The 24,584-nt window shown below is 41.4% G+C and overlaps 3 protein-coding genes across 4 annotated transcripts; 1 reads left to right on the top strand and 2 right to left on the bottom strand.

The window, feature by feature from the left end:
- Positions 1 to 697: 697 nt before the first annotated feature.
- On the bottom strand, positions 698 to 3,447 carry LOC111907258 (serine/threonine-protein phosphatase PP1 isozyme 2). Of its 2 annotated transcripts, none has more exons than XM_023903042.3 (4): positions 2,800 to 3,447; positions 1,984 to 2,543; positions 1,725 to 1,914; positions 698 to 926 (listed from the first exon to the last, which is right to left on the bottom strand). In XM_023903042.3, the coding sequence occupies exons 1-3, from the start codon at positions 2,996 to 2,998 to the stop codon at positions 1,741 to 1,743; spliced, it is 933 nt and encodes a 310-aa protein (XP_023758810.1). In that variant the 5' UTR covers positions 2,999 to 3,447; the 3' UTR covers positions 698 to 926; positions 1,725 to 1,740. The 2 variants fall into 2 exon arrangements, with proteins under 2 accessions (XP_023758810.1, XP_023758809.1); XM_023903041.3 differs by having other exon boundaries at positions 698 to 997; positions 2,800 to 3,444.
- Positions 3,448 to 9,418: 5,971 nt separating this feature from the next.
- LOC111907255 (ras-related protein Rab2BV) lies at positions 9,419 to 10,820 on the bottom strand. The gene is made up of 3 exons (XM_023903037.3): positions 10,660 to 10,820; positions 10,274 to 10,463; positions 9,419 to 10,125 (listed from the first exon to the last, which is right to left on the bottom strand). The coding sequence occupies exons 2-3, from the start codon at positions 10,436 to 10,438 to the stop codon at positions 9,646 to 9,648; spliced, it is 645 nt and encodes a 214-aa protein (XP_023758805.1). The 5' UTR covers positions 10,439 to 10,463; positions 10,660 to 10,820; the 3' UTR covers positions 9,419 to 9,645.
- Positions 10,821 to 22,948: 12,128 nt separating this feature from the next.
- Positions 22,949 to 24,240, top strand: LOC111907254 (uncharacterized). The gene is made up of 4 exons (XM_023903036.3): positions 22,949 to 23,125; positions 23,284 to 23,389; positions 23,795 to 23,912; positions 24,006 to 24,240. The coding sequence occupies exons 1-3, from the start codon at positions 23,014 to 23,016 to the stop codon at positions 23,871 to 23,873; spliced, it is 297 nt and encodes a 98-aa protein (XP_023758804.1). The 5' UTR covers positions 22,949 to 23,013; the 3' UTR covers positions 23,874 to 23,912; positions 24,006 to 24,240.
- The last annotated feature ends 344 nt before the right edge of the window (positions 24,241 to 24,584 follow it).

Below are 24,584 nucleotides of genomic sequence, written 5' to 3'. Positions count from 1 at the left end.
TCTCTAGGTGTTTTCTACCGTGCTAATTACACTTAACTAAATCAAAATCTATCCAGTAATTACACTTAAATGACATGTAATTGGTATTTTTTTTATAAAATGATACATGAAACGGTGGCAAATTTCCATACTTTTATTACTAGAAAGGAAATATAGTTATTATACAAAATCAAGCTTTTTTCTCTTACTAGCCACCAACGTTTTCTTAAGATTGTCTAGGATTTAGTATATGAGGCGACGTTCCTCCAAACGTAGTGGGTGGTGGAAGTCAAGGGGGCATAGATACGAGATCCCAAGACCGACTGCCAATGTTTAAAACTATTTACGACCGTCTCACAACTTTAATTTATGGCATTTATCCATTATAACATTTTCAATGATTTCAATCTAGCCCATTACATGAATCTAGTAGATCACTTGCTTTGTTACAAAAATCGAAGTTGCATCCAATTAGATTCTCATATTTGATTTCGTGGCACAACACATCAAAGGGTCACAATACAACTTTCAAAAAATCTCCATGAATAAATTACATTTGATAAACTTTAAATAAGTTGCACTTTAGTTAGGGCTAGAACAACACGCACACACACACACACACAATTATAGGATGCAAAGACAAATTAAAAACGACACAAGATTTATATGATTCATGCCATTAGGATAATAATGCCCAAGTCCACAAGCAAACTACAAAGGGGTCAATTAGAATGGTCTATTGAGAAATTTCATGAGTCAACAACAATGAACTACCGCGTTGACAAAATTTACAACGCCAAATGTATTTACAGTGTCGTAAAATTAGGCAACAACCCACACACAAACAAAAGTGATTCGATAATCATGACAAATTGAAAATTTGGCACTTGATCATCTGAATATATCTCCATAGCACCAGCTTGGAACTCCCATTTAAAACAGCAACACTTCAATTAAAAAAAAAAAAAAGTACAGAAAAATAAAAAAAACTAAAACAGCAGCCAGCATTGGGGGGATTCTGCATGTGCAAAAATGTGAAAAAAAAAAATCACATATGCAAAAATGATTAGAAAAAATATAACAAGATTTTACAGCAACTCACAACAAAAAGAATGCAGAATGAGGTTGGAAAATGCAAAAAGAATAATACTAAACAACAATTGTTCAACCGCATTTTTGACTTTTATAAAATTATAATAGAAAACTACAAATTTGGTCCCTGTGGTTCCAAAATTGCAAATTTTGTCCTTTTCAGCAGGGTTCATTATGGTTTTGGTCCCTGGTTTTAACACCCGTTTAAACTGTCTGTTAAATATTATGAAATGACGATTTTACCCTCTTTTTATATATAAAATAATTTATTTTAATTATCTATTAAAAATTAATGAAACCTGCTGAAAAGGACGAAATTTGCAATTTTGGAACTACAAAGACCAAAACCACAAAAAACATCAAACCACAGGGAACGAATTTGCAGTTTTGTCTTTATAATATAATAGTTTGACAGTTAATATTATAATATATACATAACGATAAATATATTTGATATAGAAATTTAGAAAATATCAAAATACTTGTAATAAAAAAATATATATATTTGATACAGAAAGATTAGTACTACTTAGTAAAGATTTGGTAAAAATGATAAATGTGACTCAGCAAAATCAAAGTTTCGAAAAACAAAATGATATACATATACTAATAGTCTAATAGAAAAGCATGTTATAAGAATTGTTGATGCTAACCTTAAAAGCTTTTCTGTCATAAGAATCTTGGTTTCCTATCAGCCGGCTTCAAGATTTGAAAAGAACACATCAAACTTTCATCAACACTCATCATTGCACCCGCATTATCAAATTCCCCACAATAATTTGGAGCAGAAAATATCGTCACAAGCTGCCTATCCGCAAAAAACTCATACCCATCTTCCACAACCTACCCAATAACTATTATTAATTACAAAATCAATCAAAACTCATAAAAAAAAAAAAACATTCAAATCACCTGATGTGCACGACAGACAAGATCCATATCATGTTGCATCAAAAACTCAGCCACTTTATCAGATCCAAAAGTATAAGAAACCCCTCTATCACTCATCCCCCACCCTTTCACATCCCTACTTGGATCCGACCAAAGCAAATCACAAAGCAAACCCGAATCCGGGACGTCAGTCGGGCGGGTCAGATTCCTTATTTGATCCAGATTTGTTAGATCCGGAGACAACCCGCCATGCATACATAGGATCTTGTCATCAATCAAAGCGGCTGCTGGGAGACAGTTGAAACAATCGGTAAAAGTTTTCCAAAGTCTAACATTGAAACGGCGTTTGCATTCATCATAGAATCCGTATATTCTGTTGATAGAAGCACATTCATGGTTGCCTCTTAAAAGGAAGAAGTTTTCAGGGTATTTGATTTTGTACGCGAGTAGAAGGCAGATTGTTTCTAGACTTTGTTTGCCACGATCCACATAGTCCCCTAGGAATAAGTAATTTGACTCTGGTGGGAATCCTCCGTATTCAAATAACCTCAAAAGATCACCATATTGCCCATGAATGTCACCTAAAAATGTAAACGTTATCGCTCAAGATCATCATATTTGACATTACTATATTTGAGTGGATATACTCCTAAGAGAAAACACATATTCATCCCATATTACGCATGAACAATGAAGACAGAAGAAACAAGAGATTTCCAATGAAAAGTCAAAACAACAAACAGATGACAGACATAATAATGAAACGAAAATTGCAAAAAGAACCACATGATGTGTACAGATATGCAAACAGAGAAGGATTTATTTCGTTTTGTTTACCGCATAGCTTAATCGGAGCCTCGAGCTCTAAAAGATTAGGCTGTTGAAGAAATATTTCTCGAGAAGCGGTGCAAAGTTGACGGATCTCCGATTCCGACAGCTGAACCTGGCGAACCGTTCTCGCCTGCCGGAACTCCAATAGCCGATTGATTATATCATCAAGTAAAGCAGGCTCTATCCCCTGACCATTTTGAGCCATTATCTCTTTCTTATTCTCACAAAAGAATCCCCAAATACCAGGGTTTTCAAAATGAACCGAGAAAACAAAAACTTATTAGGTAATCGTTGATGGTGTTTGTTATAGAAAACATCAAGAAAACGATAGAAACAATGTTCCCAGGCGATTTATATAGGGTTGTGAGCGCATGGACAAGCGGCGATGGATCAATAAATAACAAACGAAATGATAAAATTGTTTTTGACAGAAAGAGATAAAATGGTGAGGAGGGGGAATATAGAGACAGCGACTGCAACCCTGATGGGGGCGGAGATGCCGAATCCCACCTTCTAAAATCAAATTTCTTTGAGCCGAGGACGATGAATCCGTGGCGGTCGTGTTGTTTCAGTGTTCTGCCATGAATATTCCCCCAATTAAACTTTACCTTTCGATTTAACTAATTAGAAATGGCTCAATTTTGGAATGAAATCTAGGGTTTTGATTATGGCAAAATTTAAATTCATATTTTAATGATTTTTTAGTGTTGACTCCGAAACTAAATCTTTTAAAATAAAAATTAATCAAAATATTTATATACTTTCACAAATACTACTGTAGCATAATTTCCTTGTCATTTGCAAAAAAATAAATAAATAAATAAATAAATAAAAATAATAATGTTAGGATTTGGCCCATCGGTATTTGGCCCAAGGCCTTTGTAATTTTATTGTTTGTATTTCTCTGTGTATTTATTTGGCATACCTAATGGAGATTCATTATGAAAAAATATCTTCACTAGTACACAATAATCTAATAGTTTGACAATTTGCTTTCAAGTCAAAAACAAGTTCTACTTTCCATCGTAAAAATAATTTTTTGAAAGAAATTCAATTGATTGTTATGTTTTGTTTTATATAAGTATTTAGTTTATAATAAAGATTTAATAATTTATATGTCAATGTTTTCATTTATTTTGATTGACGTGTTCAGCACTTGGTATTTTTGCATAGTATTAGCTATAAAGGTATGAGAGAATTCATAAATAAAATCATAACCTGAACTAGATACCACATTCTTTGTTCTAGATTTTTTTTTCTGAGTATAATGGTTTTTTAAACCGTCAAAACTAATTTACTTCTAAGCTAACAACATCTATTCTATGTATGTCCACAACAAGACTTGAACCCTCAACATCAAAAAGAGAGAGCACCACCTGATACCGTTGGGCTACAAACCCGTTGGTGGAGTATAATAATTTAATAAACAATAAGATTGTGGCTTCTCGTTTTCACAAGATAATGACGCTAAAAAACCATAATGATGAGACATATGTGTGTATGTATATCTATGGACCTCATGCATACACATACATATATGTACCATTATTAGAGTTCATTATTTAAGATTTCTTTTAAATTATATTATGTTTGTCGTGAATGATCCAATTGATGTAATATATCTTGATAGTCATCCAATAAATCATTTGATCTATAAAACCAAAGATTGGTTTGATGAGTAAATTACCTAAATAATCGATATGTTTGGTAGAAAGTTGTATTTTTCAATCCAAGTTTTCTATTTCTAAATTTGCATCCTTTATGTTGGACTTCTTGCACAAATGGTTCATGTAGCTTATTTGCTAATTATAAATTTAATTGGTTTGGAACCCCCTCACATTCTCCTTCCTCCCTAAACTAAAACACATTCGCATTGTCATCTTTGGCTATCATCAAGAAACAATATGAGAGAATACTAGGGATGAGATTTAAAACAGGAAAACCCGATCGGAACCGGAATTGGACCGGAACCGAAACCGTTAGAACTGGATTATATAGAATCAGTTCCGATTCTGAGTTTAAAGAATGGCTTTATCCCTGTTCCCGGTAATCTAGGTTTGGGTCCATCGGGTCCAGGTAAACCGGGTTTAAGAACCGAAACCAATGTTAGGAACCAGAACCATTTTTAGGGGTCGGAACTGGTTTCTTTGAAAAGTTTAAAACATGCATATCTCGTTCCTTTTAAGTCGTATTGACATGTGATTTTTTCCAACGTTTAGTTTATAATTTGTACATGATTTTAGACTATACATTTGTCATTTTTAATTTTATATTCATTAACTTACAATCCCCCAAAATCGAGATAACAAAGCTAGAAGTTTTTAGTTTTTCAACTTTTTTATATTCTGTGAAAGTTTTAAAACATGCATATCTGATTCGTTTGAAGTCAAATTAACATGCTGTTTTTTCCAACTTGTAGTTTGGAGTTTGTACATTAGTTTAGACTATAATTTTGTCATTTTTGGTTTAATATTCAATGAATTACAGTTCCTCGAAGTCGGGATATCAAAGCTGAAAATTTTCAACTTTTTAGCTATTTGTTTTTGTACTTTGTATTTCGTGAAAATATTAAAACGTGCATATATTACTCGTTTAATGACGGATTGACATATGGTTTTTTCCAGAGTGTATTTTAGAGTTTGTACATGATTTTAAACTATAATTTTGTCAAATTTGGTGTAACATCTCGGAATATCAAGAGTAAAGTTGAAGGGATAAAAGAGTAAATTGGAAAGGGCAACTCGGCAAGTCCACTCGTGGACTCGGCGAGTAAGGTCGCGATTTTGGTCGCGTGTTAAGTGGCCGACTCGGCAAGTCGGCGGTTGGACTCGGCAAGTAGGCGCTGAGTGGAGAAAACCCAAATTTCGGAGGATGAGCCCTATATAAAGGACATTATATCCTCTCCCCAACCTCCTTACTTTCCCTTAAGTCCAAAAAACCCTAGAAACGCGATTGTGAAGGATTGGAGTGCAATTGAACCTTGGAAAAGAGATTTGGAGGAAGATCTTGGAGAGTTAGGAGGCTTGGAGCAAGGGGCTTTGCTTAGATTCAGATTTCATTGTTGTTGGGGCTTCCTTTTGAGGTATAATCTCGTTCTTGGGCTGTTATTCTGTTAGATTCATGATTCTTGGAATGTATGGGAGGTTTAGCTTGTGGTATCTTGAGTTTGAAGAGTAGATCCGAGGTTGCTACCTCAGATCTGGAGTGGAGGAGGTCTTAAGTGCATTAAAGTCCCTGTTCTTGAGTGATTAGTGAAGCCATCATGTCCCAAACCCTAGCCCTAAAGTGTAAAATGCCTAGATCTCTTTGGATTCACGTAAAGTTTGCCACTTTACGTGATGGATGGGTTGTAGGAGGCTAGATCTACGTTTTGGATCAATTGCATGGCCTGGAAGGTTCTGTTTGGGATGAGATCTAGAGGCACTCGGCGAGTCACAAAGGTGTACTCGGCGAGTTGCTTGAAGATGGTCTGGAACTCGGCGAGTTGGAAGAACAACTCGGTGAGTAGGTAGAAGATAGCCTTAGACTCGGCAAGTCTGTTCTTGGACTCGGCGAGTCTGGTCGTGAGGTCCAAGTTTCTTCTGGTTGAGCTGTGACTCGATGAGTCAAGGGATGACTCGGTGAGTCGAGTGAGAAAGGACTCAGAGTTGCTGGACTCGGCGAGTCTTGGGGTGACTCGGCGAGTTAAGTCGCGGATGGGGGAGATTTTGTGTATGTGGACTCGACGAGTCATTAGGATGACTCGGCGAGTAGAGTCAGTCAGGGGTTGGCTTTGGCCAAGGGTTGACCAGTTATTTTCCAGAGGCATTTTGGTAATTGTTGAATATTGTTTTGAGTTCAGTGTCTTGGTGTTGGCCAGTGTTGGAGATCGTATCAGTGGTTGGAGTAGCTTGGGTTTATCTGTTCAGTCGGCAATTTCGAGGTGAGTTGTCCTCACTATATCAATAGGGTCTAAGGCACCAAGGTCGGCCCTTTTATTGGATTGAGATTCGGGTATTTGTTGTTATGTTATTGCTTTGATATGTTTGCATCCTGGTAGCTAGGATGGTATATGTTAGAGACCTGGTTAAGGTCGGTATCCTGTTATGTAGGATGATGCTATGCTAGTGACCGGATAGGTCGGTATCCTGGTTAGGATGATGATATATTAGATGATCTGCTAGATCGGCTTGTTGACTGTGAATTGTTATATGATTGTATGTTTATGTGCACATGGTTGTTTGGACTGGAGTTGGGTTGAGGCGGGTCCTGCTTTGTGTTGTAGGCCAAGATACCCAGGGCGGACCGGTTGTCCCGAAGGCCCAGCGAGCGGTCCGAATAGGCTGTAGGCCCCAAGAGGGCGGACCAGACGTGTCGAGGCTCGGAGAGTGGACCAGGCCGACTGAACGCCCGATGTGGGCGGACCAGTCATACTGTAGACTCAGAGAGTGGACCAAGTGGATTGAAGGTTCGGTGCGGGCGGACCAATCACACTGCAGACTCGATGTATATGGCTAGACTCGGAGGGTGGACCAGGTGGACTGTTGGCCGGTGCGGCGGACCAGTTATACAGTAGACTCGAAGTGTATGGCTGTTCTGTGATCGGATATGATATGGCATGTTATGCGTGTATGGTATATGTGGTTGGTATTTTGGGGATATCTCACTAAGCTTTTAGGCTTACAGTTGTGGTTTTATGTTTTTCAGTTTCTTCAGGAGACCGTGGCAAGGCGAAGGCGTGATCGTACCGCTCCTCATGTTTATGTTGTGATTCTGGGAATACTTTAATTTAATTGTATTGAAAACCTTTTTGTAATGATTTAATGAAATCGGGTTGTTTTTGAAAAGTTTAAATTGGTTGGAATTTTTCGGTCGTTACATTTGGGTTTATATTCAATGACTTACAGTCCCTTGAAGTCGAGATATCAAAGCTAGTAGTTTTTAGTTTTTCAGCTTTTTTGTATTCTGTAAAAATTTCAAAACAAGCATATCGATTTTGTTCGAAATTAGATTGACATACGGTTTTTTCCAACTTGTAGTTTAGAGTTTGTATATAAGTTTAGACTATAATTTTGTCATTTTCGGTTTAATATTCAATAAATTACAATCCCCCAAAATCGGGATAACAAAGCTGAAAATTATCAACTTTTCAGCTATTTGTTTTTGTACTATGTATTCTATGAAAATGTTAAAACATACATATCTCATTTGTTTAAAGTCGGATTGACATATGTTTTTTTTTCTAGAGTGTAGTTTAGAGTTTGTACATGATTTTAGACTATAATTTTGTCAATTTTGGGTTCATATTCAATGACTTACATTCCCCCGAACTCGGGATATCAATATGAAAATTTTCAAAGTTCAACCCACTAAGTAGCGAGTAATTACCAAAAAATTCTGGTTTTTCCGATTCTAAACCCACTTTACCCGGTTCCACCCCACCCACTTTGATATTTCTAGGTTTTCCGGTTCTAGACTCACTTTACTTGGAACCGAATCGCAACTGGTTCCTATATACCGGTCCGATTTCTGATTCTATAAAATCCCGTTAACCTGTTCCGGGTCCAGATCCATCCGAGCTGGGTTTAGACCCACTTTCATCCCTAGAGAATACCCAACACCTTTATGCATGGGTTGAGGTTCATTGCAATCTAACAATCATTTAGATGCTCAATTTGTCTAATTACTTTATACATTTATACAAGTTTATATAAGACCAAAACTTAGCTTGAAGCATCTTAGATTTATTAACTTTAGTTATTATAATTTATCTAGTTCTCTTCATTTATACCTATGTAATTTCACCCATCTTCACTATTTGGACATTTCTGATTATCTCCTTCCTTGTTGAAAGAATACCAAAAATCCATGGTAACCTGACCTCTTTAAGATAGTTAACTCTCTACAAAAGGACCAAGACATAAACAATATTCCACTGGATTAATCAATCATGGACTTGCATTTCATCAAACATCTTGTAAATGTACTGAATACAGGACAATACAGTTTTCAATACACTATAGTTTAGACACACAATGAAGTATTCTCATGGAATCATACATTTTTCTAAGCAAATATTTCGATGGATTTGATGGCATGCTTCTTCGCTTCCTCCGTAAGCATTATAATTGTTAGAACTATGTTTTCTATGGTTGTCTTCACCTAATCCTTCTTAGCATCCTTCCACATCCTAAACCTCCTGGTAATCTTCCTACTCTTGTGGTTAACACATTGTTATGTAACATTTTAATCTTCTTCCTCGATGTTCCTCTATATGCTTATATATGAGACCATGTGGTCTACTGCCTAGACCTTCACTTCTTTATTAATCCCACAAAGATCATCCTCAAACACTGAAGCTTGGTAACAAATTAACAATAAACACAATACTTTGATTGATAACACAACAACATATAAAGTAGTTAAAATACAACATTTTTCTTCCTATAAACAATTATAATATTACAAATAAAATATAAATATATATAGAATAGTAAAAGTTTAAGTAACTAAATCACTCATAAATGTATAATGATTAGGCTCTCTAGCTAGATATTAATCCATTTTGATTGGGATAGCTAATAGTTTGTGGATGCAGCTTTATAATAATCATTAAAATAAGCTTTTTAGAAAATAAAATGATTACTAATATAACAAGATCTTGGTTTGATAAACAAGTTGAGTGTAAATTACATGTACAAACCGGGACAACGAGCACAGATATTTTAGGTGCGTAATTGCATGTCAATAATCTCACAATAACATTTCTTCAAAAACATTATTCTATAAAGACCTCATCAAAGATTAAAAAAAATGCAATACAAATCACATATGTGCTTTGCTACCAAATCTTTACTTCACCAAACATGGCGCTCAAGAAGAGCAACAACCTCTCTTTGTGTTCCCCAACGCATCACCAACATCAATGGTGGTTCCATTTCCCGGTAAGCCCATCGCCGCTTCTTTCGCCGCCAACGCTTTCTTACTAACAATCCGATATACATCCGTCAAAAGCGTATGAAAAGCTTTCTCAATATTATACGATTCAAGTGCCGATGTTTCCAGAAACGAAAGCCCTTCTTTTTCAGCAAGACATTGACCATCTTCCTCAGCCACCGATCTCAGATGGTTCAGATCCGACTTGTTTCCGGCCAACATCAGAACAATATTACCGTCGGCGTGTTCCCTGAGCTCACGCAACCACCTTTGGAGGTTGCCGAAGGTTGGTCTTTTTGTTATGTCGTACACCAGAAGAGCTCCGACGGCGCCTCGGTAGTAGGCACTCGTGATTGCCCTGTACCTCTCTTGCCCCGCCGTGTCCCAAATTTGAGCCTTTATCGTCTTTCCGTCGACCTGTGTTCATATCTCATATCATTGGTGAATCTCCACAAACTTCCAATTCATTTAAAATCATTTGATTATAACGCCATTATGACCAAAAATCAACTCATTTGACATCAATTTTGGGATGAAAGAAAAGAAAGAAAGAAAGAACACAAACCTCTATAGTTCTCGTAGCAAACTCAACTCCAATGGTGGATTTGGACTCCAAACAGAACTCATTCCTCGTAAACCTCGATAAAATGTTGGATTTCCCAACACCTGAATCACCTATCAACACGATCTTGAATAAGTAATCGTATTCATGGTCTACCCTACTCGCCATTTTCTTCGCTCGTTACCTTGTAGACCTACACCAACATCAAAATGACAGTATCGAGATCTAGTAAGATCCCAGATAAACCCTATTCACAAGTTTAGTTTCGAACAAAACCCACAAATTACTTTCAAAAAAACCCCACAGTGATCGAAAATTAGTAATCAAAATCAAATTAAGCAATCATTACATAAACAGGGTGTGTAACAGTAATGTGTTGGAAATCATACCGGGAACGTGAAGGCAGCAATTGGAAGAAGTTGAAATAGGGAGAATTTTGGGGGAAATGGGGTTGAAGAGAACGGAAGAAACAATGGAGAGGGGGGCTTGAAACGACAATGGGAATATCTACGAGTCATGCGTGGGAGAATACGTGTGATGTGTTGTTAGACAAGGACTGTATCTTGGCACCGTCCTAATAGTATATAAAAATGTGGAAACAAATTATTTTCATCAATTCCAAAATTAAAAATGATTTGTTACGAGAAATAACAATATTTTAAGGGAAACTTAATTTGATAATGATAATGACTTTTTAAGACGTGGTTGGTTTGCGTATTTTAGTGCAAACCAAAACAACTGAGTATTAGATGTCATATGTTTTTGTTGTCAGGCAAAAAGGAAATAAATCCTTCTTGATTTTATTTATTAATATAAAGAGAGATGAAAGAAATTTAAATTCTTTTATCCTGTATAAATAGAAATACACGAATGCCCTTAAATAGTTAAATCATAAAAGTCCATTATTATTATTTATTATTTTAAGTACCATTGTTTAACATGTTTATGTCATTTAGCTGCGTTGCATTTAGTTGTTAGGTTCATGCGTTTTCATATTTTTGAGGGGTCTTTGTAGTGTTTTTTAAACTCTAAAAGCATTTTTAGACAAAAGTGATTATCGGTTTATAGTGATGGTAAATAAGTTTTAAAAAAAGTGTTAGATTAATTTTTACGGTGAAAAAACCAATAAGTCAATAAGTTAAAAAAATGTTTGGCTTAAAAACTCATTTCTGAAGTTATTTTTGCTAAAAAACCATAAGCAGTTTCAAAAGGCTAAGTTTTACATGTTTTTCAAAAACAACTTTTTGAAGCTAATAGAAAATTTATTCTTAAAAGTGCTTTTGAGTTTGCCAAACATTTTTTTTTTGACTTATTGGCTTTTCAAAAAGCCAAATGTTTTGAAAAGCAATCTCAAACACCGCCTAAGACATTTTATGAGGATTGATGAAACTTTGTTATTTGTATTTTTTGGATTTTTTTTAAAGGAACTTCTCTAACGTGAGTTTCTGGGTCACCTTTCACACACCAACTAATTCCTGTTGTGAACATACGGTTGTATGTAACACACCATTCTGACACGTATCACAATATTGTCCGTTTTAGGTTCCCGACACGAAATCTTCACAGGGGGTCACCCATCCCTGAATTGCTCTCGCCCAAGCACGTTTAACTGCAGAGTTTTTATGAGAGTTTTTATGGGATCTATTGCCCTCACCACTTTAAAACGCGTTGTGTCGAGGAAGGTATACAAACACCTTATAAGAAATACTTAGTTCTCCTTCCAACCCGATGTGGGATCAGGTGCAACCTACCTTCACCCTCCATTATAGGGTTCGATGTCCCTATTGAACACATCGACCCCTACCCTAGCTTTGATACCAATTGTAACACCCCCTCTGGCACGTATCACAATATTGTCCGCTTTAGGCTCCCGGCACAAAAACTTCCCAATGGGTCACCCATTCCTAAATTGCTCTCTCACGGGCACGCTTAACTGCATACTTCTTATGGGATCTGCTGCCCTCACGGCCTTAAAAAAACATTGTGTGAAGGAAGATATCTACACCCCTTATAAGGAAATGCTTAGTTCTCCTTCCAAGCTGATGTGGGGTCAGGTGCAACCTACATTCACCCCCTATTTTGTAACATCCATAAAAATCATGATAAATTTAAACTTTTTAAATACAACCCCAAAACCATAAAGTGCTTACAAAATAGTTTTCAAAACATTTCTGTCATCAGAGTTTCCCAAAATCATAGATCATAAACAAAGGATGTGTACGGTCACGCCTTCTCCTTCCCGCGGTCATTTAAAGTACCTGAAACATAACCCAAAATTATAAGCCAATGCTCGGTGAGTTCTCCGAAAGTACCAACACATAACCAAATAACATATACAATAACAACATGCAATGGGTCCACAACTAAAAGAATGGATTACTCATGAGCCCTCACCATAAGTCCAACTTACCCTCGGGGCCCACAACTTATGTTTGGCTTGCTCACTGACTAGATCAGTCATCAAACTAAAATATCATTAAGCCCTTAGTACGAGTCTAGCATACCACCTGGTCCTCAACTTGTATCTAGAATGCTCATGAGCCCTTAGTATGAGTCTGGCATGCCATACTCGGCCATCGGCTCATATATGAAATGCTCCAAGGTTTGTTGGCTACCGTACGGAGCAGTACAACCTCAACCCAACACAATATGTCGACATATACTAGATAATAAACATACACAAATAATCATGCAAACAGAATCACACGTAGTCCTACATATCTACCAGACTGACATATTAGTAACTAGCATAATCATGCATATCTATTCCATACTCAACATATTAGTGAATATCAACTTATGGGTTGGCCTTAGTGCCTTCAACCCGCAAGTATAGTGAGGAAAACTCATCTCACATACTAAATAGTAGCTCATGAGGTTCCGACTCTGAATCTCGGCTCAAATTGTCACCTATCCACCCAAATGACCAATCAAAATCAAAATCCTAAAATACCCTTAAGGTCAAACTTGGTCAAAGTCCAAGTCAATTTGGTCAAACCAACTAAGTCAACCCAGCCGAGTCAACCCAAAGTGCGAGTACGTGGGGAGTACACAGAAGGTACGATGGGCGTAATTGAGTCCTTACATGTTGACCACCATCGGGGTGGTTGACCTCGTACGTAGGGTGTACTCCGAGTATGCGGGCGTACTCCCAGGAACTTCAAAACTCATTAAGTGCTTAATGGCTTAAACAATTACGTCCATATTTCATATCCATGGCTAAAATACACTCAAGAGCCATAAACTTTCCAACTTTATGACTTTGAATGTAACGACCCAATTTTCATGACCAAAAATTTCGTTTTAAAAACATTACTTTTAGAAAATATTAAAAGCTAAAACATTGTCTGATCAAGTTATCACACAAGTGAACCATGTCTAAAAGCCAACTTATACATTCGATCAAAATATCATAGTACAAATCCCAGTGAAGCTCGTAAATGCGGAAACCGGAGAGTGTGTGTGTGACGTGTCGCTACTGTGCCGACCCCTTTCCCCTAGCTGAGGAGGTACCTGAAACCAAAACTGAAAACTGTAAGCACAAAGCTTAGTGAGTTCCCCCATAATACCACATACCATGCAACATATAATAACCATTGTTCAGCTAGGAGTTACGGGCCTTGCCCACACTCGGGAAGATACGGGCCCTGCCCACACTTCGCTAGCCGGGAGATACGGGCCTCGCCTACACTTGTGAAGATACGGGCCCTGCCCACACTCAACCGCCAACCCATAACATACAAGTATCACGCAGACAACAAGTATAAGCAATTCTATCATATTAACACATATATCATACTTGACTAAACCCAGAGATACGGGCTCGGCCCACACTCTAGTACTAGCATCTCGTCTACACGGGTCGACCTTGGTGCGTTGGACCCGTTCCTACTGGAAAGGAAACTCACCTCGAAATAGCTGCTGGTCTGTGTGGGAATTGATCACCTACTACTGCTGCTGCTGCTCCGGAAACCTTCCGGCTGCAATTCCCACAATATACTCAATCAAACACTGCTCACTGACCTTTGGGTAAAATGACCATTTTACCCCTGACCTTGCCCTAAGTCAAAGTCAGAGTCAACTTTCAGTTGACCTCGACTCGCCGAGTTGGCTTTCCAACTCGCCGAGTCCCTACGCGAACGACTGCCCTGAATCCTGGTCCTACTCGTCGAGTTCGGCGACGACTCGACGGGTTCACCTTCTTAACCAATATTTAAGTCCTTCATCCTACTCGCCGAGTTGTATGAACAACTCGCCGAGTTCATCTTCATCCGATGAACACTTATGCGAAGACTCGCCGAGTTGTATGAACAACTCGTCGAGTCCATCTTCATCCGAAGAACACTCATGCAGCGACCCGCCGAGTTGTATGAACAACTCGTCGAGTCTGATCTTGATCTAAGGAGATTGCCTTGAACTCGCCGAGTCAGGGCATTGACTCGCCGAGTACCTCCATAGATGAGTTAAGCTTCCGACTCACTGAGCCACACCCCGTGACTCACTGGTCACTCGACACTACAAAAAGGGGACAAACTCGGAGACTCGCGAATAGACTCGCCGAGTCATATGAACGACTCGCCGAGTCGTTGCCATGCACCTACTGAATACACGGATTTGCTCGATTCCAATCTATGCCATTCATAGATCTGGACCTCTAGGACACGAATCACACGTAAAGTTTCCAACTTTACGTGTGGATATTCACCAATATGGATTTTAGGGCTCAAAATGTCTCAAAAGGGTAGATCTAGGACTAACAAGCAACATGGGGCCAAAAAGCTAACATATCTGAGCCCCTGGAGCTCAATCTTGCCTAGATCCAAAGGCCAAACGCCTTATTACAACATACAATGCACATACAAGCTTGGGGATTTGATCAAGAAGGACCCAAATGAAGTTTTAAGCATAGAATCAAGGGGAAAACGGGTTATACCTCAAAGGAACTGCTGGAAGAACACAAATAATGCTTGGATGGCTTCCCTTCTTCTGGATCTACTTCCTTCCTCTTTCAAAGCCTGCAAAAACACACCCACTAACCTCAAACTCTCAAAGAATAGCTTAGAACGAGAGATACAGGGCTTTAAGGGTCAATGGGGGCCGGCTTGGGGCTGATAAGTCCTTTAAATAGGGTGCAAACCCCTGAAACTTAGGGTTTCATCCAACAGCTGTGACTCGCCGAGTCACTAACTTAAACGTGTCCCGGGTCCCGCATCCACTCGGCGAGTCGGACCTATGACTCGCCGAGTCAAAGGCTAAAAGAAAGGAAATACTCAAATAACATTTACGTACCAGGAACCGGGTGCTACAAATCTCCCCCACTTATTTTAGACTTCGTCCTCGAAGTCTGCTGCTCGATCCTGAAACAGCTCGGGATAATGCTCCATCATCTCGTCCACCGGCTCCCAAGTCCATTCCGAACCCTTGCGGTGCTGCCATTGCACCTTCACTAGCTCCACATTCTTGTTCCTCAAATCCTTCGACTTCCTGTCGAGGATTGCGACTGGACGCTCAATGTAATTCAGGCTGTCATCAACCTGAATATCCTCCAAGGGTATTACCGCAGAATCGTCCACTAGGCACTTTCGCAACTGAGAGACATGGAAAGTGCTGTGGATTTGGCTGAGCTCGGTTGGCAGATCCAACCTATACGCTACCCTGCCCACCCGGGCTACGACCCTGAATGGTCCAATGAATCGCTGGCCCAACTTGCCCCGCTTCCTGAATCGGATGACGCCTTTCCAAGGCGACACCTTCAGGAGAACCATATCCCCGACTTGAAACTCCAAGTCGGATCGACGCTTGTTGGCATAACTATTCTGTCGACTCTGAGCAGTCTGAAGCCTGCTCCGGACCTGCTGGATCCTCTCAGTCGTCTTGAGCACCACTTCGGTGCTCCCCATGACTCTCTGGCCAACCTCACCCCAGCATATCGGGGTCCTACACCTCCGTCCGTACAACATCTCGAAGGGAGGGCGGTCGATACTCGTGTGATAGCTGTTGTTGTAGGAGAACTCGGCCAGGGGAAGATAGGTATCCCAGCTACCACCGAAATCTAGCACGCACGCCCGCAGCATATCCTCCAGAGTCTGGATGGTCCGCTCGCTCTGCCCATCCGTCTGCGGGTGAAAGGCAGTGCTAAAATGCAGACGAGTGCCCAACTCGTCATGGAATCTCTTCCAAAACCTGGAAGTAAAACGCACATCCCTGTCTGAGATCACCGATACTGGCACCCCATGTCGTGCCACAATCTCCCTGATGTAGATGTCGGCCAATTTCGGCCGGTATGCTCTCCTGAATCGGGATAAAGTGAGCACTCTTGGTCAATCTATCCACGATGACCCAAATCGAATCCACTCCACGTGCGGTCCTGGGAAGCTTCGTGATAAAATCCATCGTGATATCTTCCCATTTCCACAGTAGGACATCCAACGGCTGCATCTTGCCATGCGGTCTCTGATGTTCGGCCTTGACCTTCCTGCAGGTCAAACATCGCTCGACATACCATGCCACATCCCGCTTCATGCAGGGCCACCAATAGTCTAGACGAAGATCCCTATACATCTTCGTCGCCCCGGGATGAATAGAGAATCGGGATTTGTGTGCCTCCTCCATCAAAATCTGGCGCACGCCTCCGTGATACGGCACCCACACCCTACGGTGTAGTGTCAAAAGTCCTCGGCTATCATAATCAAAGGAGGAAACCTGACCCACCACACGCTCGCTCTTCCGATGCTCCTCCTTGATAGCCTCCTGTTGAGCCTCCCGAATCTGCTCCAACAGGGGAGTCACCACGGTCATCCTCATGCAAACGTCCCTGATAGGCGCCGCCTTGCGGCTAAGCGCATCGGCCACCACATTGGCCTTCCCCGGGTGGTAAAGGATCTCACAATCATAATCCTTCACCACGTCCAACCATCGACGCTGCCTCATGTTCAGATTCGGCTGATCCATGAGGTACCTCAAACTCTTGTGGTCCGTGTAGATGGTACATCGAACCCCGTAGAGGTAATGCCGCCAAATCTTGAGGGCAAAGACCACCGCCCCCAACTCCAAATCGTGCGTCGGGTAATTCGCCTCGTGAGGCTTGAGCTGCCTCGAAGCGTAGGCAATGACATGCCCCCTTTGCATCAGCACCGCGCCCAACCCAGAAATGGACGCATCACAATAAACCACAAAATCCTCTACGCCCTTTGGCAGGGCTAAGATCGGCGCCTCACACAATCTCTGTCTCAGCGCCTCAAATGCAACCTGCTGCTCGGGTCCCCACCGAAAGACCACGGCTTTCTTCGTCAGCCGCGTCAGGGGCACGGCTATCTTGGAGAAATCCTGGATAAATCTCTGATAGTAGCCTGCCAATCCCAGGAAACTCCGAATCTCAGATGGAGACTTCGGAACCTCCCATCTCATCACGGCCTCGAACTTGGCCGGATCGACCAGAATCCCGTTCTGGTTGACGAGGTGTCCCAGAAATTGCACCTCGCGCAACCAAAACTCACACTTGGAGAACTTGACATACAAGCTCTCCCTCCTCAGGGTCTCTAACACCTCTTTCAGATGCTCCTCATGTTCCTCCCGGGTCTTGGAATAAACCAAGATATCATCGATAAAGATTATCACAGACCGGTCCAGCATCGGTCTGCATACGCGGTTCATGAGGTCCATGAACGCGGCAGGAGCATTGGTGAGCCCAAACGACATCACCACGAACTCATACTGGTCATAGCGCGTCCGAAACGCGGTCTTCTGCATATCCTCCTCCCTGACCCTCATCTGATGATAACCCGAACGCAAATCAATCTTGGAGAACCAAGATGCGCCCTGAAGCTGGTCAAAGAGGTCATCAATCCTCGGAAGCGGGTAACGGTTCTTCACTGTCACCTTGTTCAGCTCCCGATAATCTATACACATCCGATGCGACCCGTCCTTCTTCTTCAAAAACAGAATCGGGGCTCCCCATGGGGAACTACTCGGACGAATGAACCCCTTGTCTAGCAGCTCCTGCAGCTGCGTAGACAACTCCTGCATCTCGGGAGGAGCCAACCGATACGGTGCCTTGGCTATCGGAGCCGCACCAGGAACAAGGTCGATCCTGAACTCCACCTGTCGCTCCGGAGGTATCCCAGGAAGCTCCTCTGGGAAGACGTCTGCAAAGTCTCGGACCACCGGAACCTCGCTCACTGTCGCCTTACCCGTCTCCCGGGTATCTATCACATACGCGACGTAACCTGCGCATCCCTGCTGAAGGTAGCGCCTAGCCCTCGCTGCTGAACATACGGCGGGTCCATACTGGGGTCTCTCACCATGAATTACTAACTCTCCCCCGCTTGGGGTCCTGACCCGCACTAGCTGCTGCGCGCAATCTATCACCGCCCCATTAGGGCTCAACCAATCCATGCCTATAATCACCTTGTTCCCACACAACGGAATGGGAACCAAATCTACCAAATAGCGGTCCTCAAACAAACGCAGCACGCAATCTCGAAATACCGTCGATGCTCGCACCGATCGATCGTCAGCAATCTCCACCTCCAAAGGGCAATCTAACTCGCCCGATGACTCATGAAACTTCCTGCTAAGCGCAAGGGAAACGAATGATCGGGATGCACCCGAATCGAATAACACCTGGACTGGGAGGCCGTTCACATGGAACGATCCCGTCACCACATCGGGTGCGGCGCGTGCCTCCTCGGTAGTCAGCTGAAATGCCCGGCTCCTCACCACTGGAGCCTCTGCCTTGCCCTGCCGACCATCCGTGATCCGCAGGGTCGCTGGAGCTGGCGCCTTCACTGGCGCTGAAACTGTCAACTGGGGGCAATTGGCCTTCTTGTGGCCCCTCTGGTTGCAGTGAAAACACAGCAACTCCGATGTCTGAATAGCTGAAACTGGAGCAGTACAATCCCTGCTAAAGTGCCCTGCCTTGCCGCACTTGTAGCAGCCTACTGAACCCATCCTACATGCCCCCACATGCGTCCTGCCGCATTTCCCGCAGCGGCTCGGTCCTGACTGGCCTTTCGGCCTACCATCTGATCCCTTGGGCTTCTTCCCCGAAGCCCCTCCTGCCTGACCCTCCTCTAGCTTCCGTTTCCGGATGTGCTCCAAATCTATCTCTCTTTCCCTCGCCCTGGAAATCATGGAGTCCAGGGTAGGGCAAGCCGAAAAGCTAACATGCTCCCGGATGTCAGCTCGTAGCATATCATGGTAACGAGTCCTCCTCATGTCCTCGTCACCGGCATACTGGGGCACCAACAAAGCCCTCTCCCGGAACTTGGCGGTGATCTTCGCCACAGTCTCCGTCGTCTGCCTCATGTCAAGAAACTCCCTGGCCAGCTGCTGAAGCTCGACCGCCGGCGCGAACTCTGCCCTGAACCTGGTCACAAAGTCCGACCAGGTCATAGCCTCGATAGCTGAGGCTCCCAACGAGTCACCCACTGACTCCCACCAATCCCGGGCTCGGTCCTGTAAACATCCTGCTGCATACCTCACCTTCGACCCCTCGGGGCAGAAGCTAGTCAACTGGGCAGACTCGATGTCTGCAATCCATCGCCTGGCAACAATGGGGTCTTTCACCCCATGGAAATCCGGTGCACCGCTGCCCCTGAAGTCCTTGAAGGACAGCGTGCGAGATCCTGACTGGCTAGATGCCATATCACTCCTGAATGCCCGAAGGAGATCCTTCATCAACTCCATGATCCCTTCCTTGATCGACCCAAAGATAATGGGAGTCGACTCAAGGATACCCCTGGTGATCTCTTACGCGATGAACTCGCGTAGCCCCTCATCAATTGGCTCGGAACCTGACCCCTCTCCTGAACCGCCATCTACCGGCCTCGATCGAAGCACCACCATTCTGCGATACATCACAACAATCATTAGTGATACTGATACTCCCTGAGGGATCACATCTACTACAAGTTCCCTGGTCTTATCTTGGCCATCCTTGGTTCGGGTACGGATCCTCTGCTTTCAGTAGTACGGGCCCATACTACCTTCCACATCTATCCGTACCTTCTTCAAGGATTGCCTCGACTCCACCAGATCCCTTTCACTACTGCTGATCACTGCTATACTCATCCTAGGCTTGACCTAGGGAAATCTCTAGTTTCACTCTAACCAATCCTTAACTGCTATAGGCCTCCTTGTAATGCCAGTTAGCCATTAGCCGAATACCATCACATGTGACGAGGCTCAAATAATCCTTCGAGTACCCGACTCGTCCCTACGACAGTTGGACTCAAACAAGAGCTGCGCAGTAGGATCAAATCCGGCACTCTAAGATTATTCAACCCTGGTCACACATGACGTGACGCATTCGCCTAATGGCTAACTCCCATTATTCAGAGTCCCACGAAGCACGAAGCAAGCAGCATTCAGATAAGGGTAACAATCTCAATTAACTCTATCTACTTTCAGGAACTGAGCTAGCATAAAGTACTAACTCATACTACCAGGCATAACCTAAGCAGGCTATCCTACTTACTGTTTATTCAACAATTAGCATGCAAGTTCTCATACAACTGGAACACATAAAGCAGGCACATAAGGCATCACTCCTAGATCCTTAGTCCTATTCTAGCATGCTGTTCTACAAAAGCTTATAAACATAACATAAACTTGTATGGGTACTTTGGGGATACTTACTGGAGCTCGGCCGGTCGCGCACATCACACACTTCGTTCTTTCTCAAAACTCTTTTCTAAATTTTAGAAAACATTTTCTTTTAGAAAATCTTTTAATCCCTCGATTTGAGTTCAGACACTCCCAAAGGTGTGTCCGAATCCCTCAAACCAGGGCTCTGATACCAATTTGGAACGACCCAATTTTCATGACCAAAAATTTCGTTTTAAAAACATTACTTTTAGAAAATATTAAAAGCTAAAACATTGTCTGATCAAGTTATCACACAAGTGAACCATGTCTAAAAGCCAACTCATACATTCGATCAAAATATCAGAGTACAAATCCCAGTGAAGCTCGTAAATGCGGAAACCGGAGAGTGTGTGTGTGACGTGTCGCTACCGCGCCGGCCCCTTTCCCCTAGCTGAGGAGGTACCTGAAACCAAAACTGAAAACTGTAAGCACAAAGCTTAGTGAGTTCCCCCATAATACCACATACCATGCAACATATAATAACCATTGTTCAGTTAGGAGTTACGGGCCTTGCCCACACTCGGGAAGATACGGGCCCTGCCCACACTTCGCTAGCCGGGAGATACGGGCCTCGCCCACACTTGTGAAGATACGGGCCCTGCCCACACTTCGCTATCTGGGAGATACGGGCCTAGCCCACACTCCAACCTCGGAGAGATACGGGCTATGATGCTCAACCTTGACCATCCTATAGGTCAAGTATCTCTCGACATACCAATCTATCTCCCTCTTCATACACGACCACCAATAGCTCAATCTCAAATCCTGATACATCTTGGTGGCTCCCGGGCGTATAGAAAATCGAGACTTATGAGCCTCTTCTAACACAATCTGTATGACCCCACCAGAAATTGGGACCTAGACCCGACCACATCGGGTCAATAACTCTCAACTATCCATGACAAATATGTTAATCTCACCTCTAGGGCTACCTGACTTACTTAAGCTTCATTATTCACATGTAAATACCCCCTTTAGGGGTTCTCTATTTTCGTCCCTTTATTCCCTCATAAAAGAGTCGAAATTTTGCTCTCCTCTCCCCCCTCTTAAAGTCTTCTAGTTGCTAGGGTTTTGGGTACAAGCCATTAGAGGCATCCAAGATTTTGGTGTCTGCTTTACGAGGAAGTAAAATGAGATTTTGGTTGATTAATTGATACATTAATCAAAAGGTATGTATCCCTAAACCTTCGTGTAATTTCGATTATACTAGGGTTTCTTGATGTTCATAGTTAGTTGCAATCAACAAGGGAAACACAAATCCTTCCTAGGTTGCATGCGAACTTAAAGGTTTAATAGTTTTTCCGCCACAAGAAATTTTTATAACCTAAAAAAAACATCAAATACGTGGTCGTACATGGACGATGGTCTAGTTGTCGACGACAAATTAATAGAAAAGACGGGGTCGCACAAATATATATGGGGATAGTGAAGACGATTTCATGGAAGGAGTGTGTAACGACAACCAAGGGTGGAGTCCAACTAGGTGTTCTCGAAGGCGCCGTTGAAGGTGCCACACACAATGGGGTCTCTCTATTTTTAGGGATTCGAGTCATGATTATACTACATACGAGGAATGCATTTTGGTGAAGATCTGATTAGCAACGAAGAATGGCATTGAAGCTACCAACGTTGAAACTATCGATGTTAGACTCTCTTGGTGGGAACGATGTTGATGGATGAGGGTTTTCAGGAAAGCGACCATGAGGAAAGGGAAAATCTTTGGTTTTGTATATTTTAATAGCAAGTTACAGTTTAGGTCTCTAATTTGGTCAAATGGAAAACATTTTATATTTAAAAAAGACAAAACTTTATGAAGGATCCTGTGGTTTGTAAAAGACATTTTTTCCTCAAGCCTTGCATTTGTTGCGACTAAACGAACCAAAAGTGACAGAGGGAAACAAAAAGGACTGTGTATGAAATCTTTTTAAACCACATTGACCTTCTTTAAAGACAAACAAAATTAAGGACTAAAACCCACATTTTGAAAAACCACAAGGACATTATGAAGTTTTGTCTAACATTTATGATTTCCTCATCGAGGAGGTTTTGTCGATTGCAAAAGCATCGGAAAGTTGTGGGAGAAAGATATAGAAAAGATGAAGAAAGAAGACACCGTAAAGCTCATCAGTGCAGAGGGTTTCGAATTCGTCATCGATAAGAATGCCGCCATGGTTTCTCAAACCATCCGTAACATGCTCACTTCTCCAGGTTCGTTATATCCTTTTCCTAACCCTAACCCTAACCCTAATCCCATCATTTTCAGTTTCTAAAATCAGCGATGTTAATTAAAAGTCTAAGTCTTAAATTGGATTGGTGTATGTCTTGATTTCAATCTGAGATTTATTATCTGTTGATATCTTGTTCAGGCGATTTTGCGGAAACCGAGCATCAAGAAGTGACTTTTCCGGAAATAAGCACCACCATTCTGGAGAAAATTTGCCAGTACTTTTACTGGTCTCTTCAATATGCTAGGTTCGCTTCGTATCTATCTATCATGTGTCATTATTGTTTTCTGAAAACATGTAAATCATAAAGGGTATAGAATTCAGAATTGGGATTCTGATTTAACAATTAAGACCCATTATACGAAGCACACAGATATATGAGCGTCCAATAGATTGAAAATAATGAAGAAAAGGGCATTATCAACAAACAAGATCAAAACTGAGTATCATATATCCCTTCATCCAACTTAAAATTCATTTGTTCCTTTATCGAGGAATAAATTTACTGTATATTTGGTAAACATTGGTGGATGTGATCATCATCAGAGAGCAAACTTGTATATGTGATAATGTATTATCATACTTGCCATTTGATTTATCTAGTAGGTGTGAGCGTGACAATTGACATTTCTACCCTTTTGTAACATGGCAGTGGGAAGGAGACTGAATTCCACATTGAACCTGAATTGACACTGGAATTGATGATGGCTGCTAATTATCTGCACACTTGACAAATCTCCTGATTGGAAGCATCTTGTTCTTGACCATGGGTACCCTTCCCTTCCTCTACTAAAACTACAATATTTGTGACATGACAACGTATTTGTGAATCTTGTTGTACTTTTTTTGGTTATTGTTGTTAGATCAAGAATGCTTGAGGATGGTTTGTGAAAATCAGCACGTGTGTAGGTGGAAGGAGTTATGACCAAAGTGGCAGATGTTTTTTTATTGTAGTTGTAAGACATGTGTTAGGAATTGCATATCCATAAAAACATAGGAACAATATGTTTGTTTGAATCTTGGTTATATGTGTAATTGTTATTGTGCTTGTAAATACTAAATAATGAATTGTTGAATAACACAGAAGTAGTACTAGTACATTGTGTTTATAGGTGTGGGCCCAATGCAAGGCCCGGTTGAAGGCCCGTCGTGCTTTCTAGCTGTTTTTCGTCTTTTAGTGCTTTTTTGATATAGAATTTGGAAATGAAAAATGGTAATGTAGCCGTTTTAATAAGTTTTTGGCATTATTTTTAACAATTTTACCTTTTTTTTAGATGTGTATAAATTTATTAATTATATTTTGAAAAAACCAGTTAAAAAGCCAGAGCTAGAAACCATTAAATGAATATGAGATATTCATAAAAATGACCATTTGGAATGAAAGATTTATCCAAAGAACTTTTTTTTTGAATTTTTGTGTGTTTTGAAAAAAATGATCTTTT

The sequence above is a fragment of the Lactuca sativa genome, chromosome 5 (assembly GCF_002870075.4).
Source record: "Lactuca sativa cultivar Salinas chromosome 5, Lsat_Salinas_v11, whole genome shotgun sequence".
NCBI classification, from domain to species: Eukaryota; Viridiplantae; Streptophyta; class Magnoliopsida; order Asterales; family Asteraceae; genus Lactuca; species Lactuca sativa.
The sequence above is the reverse complement of the archived record's forward strand: the minus strand, read 5'-3'. Positions and strand labels throughout refer to the sequence as shown.

Coding starts and splice junctions, on each gene's coding strand:
- LOC111907258 (XM_023903042.3), bottom strand. CDS start 2,998: ATGGCTCAAAATGGTCAGGGGATAGAGCCTGCTTTACTTGATGATATA. Junction 2,544..2,799: donor GGCTCCGATTAAGCTATGCG/GTAAACAAAACG, acceptor TTACATTTTTAG/GTGACATTCATGGGCAATAT. Junction 1,915..1,983: donor TTGTCTGTCGTGCACATCAG/GTGATTTGAATG, acceptor GTTATTGGGTAG/GTTGTGGAAGATGGGTATGA.
- LOC111907255 (XM_023903037.3), bottom strand. CDS start 10,438: ATGGCGAGTAGGGTAGACCATGAATACGATTACTTATTCAAGATCGTG. Junction 10,126..10,273: donor TTGCTACGAGAACTATAGAG/GTTTGTGTTCTT, acceptor ATATGAACACAG/GTCGACGGAAAGACGATAAA.
- LOC111907254 (XM_023903036.3), top strand. CDS start 23,014: ATGAAGAAAGAAGACACCGTAAAGCTCATCAGTGCAGAGGGTTTCGAA. Junction 23,126..23,283: donor TAACATGCTCACTTCTCCAG/GTTCGTTATATC, acceptor TATCTTGTTCAG/GCGATTTTGCGGAAACCGAG. Junction 23,390..23,794: donor TGGTCTCTTCAATATGCTAG/GTTCGCTTCGTA, acceptor GTAACATGGCAG/TGGGAAGGAGACTGAATTCC.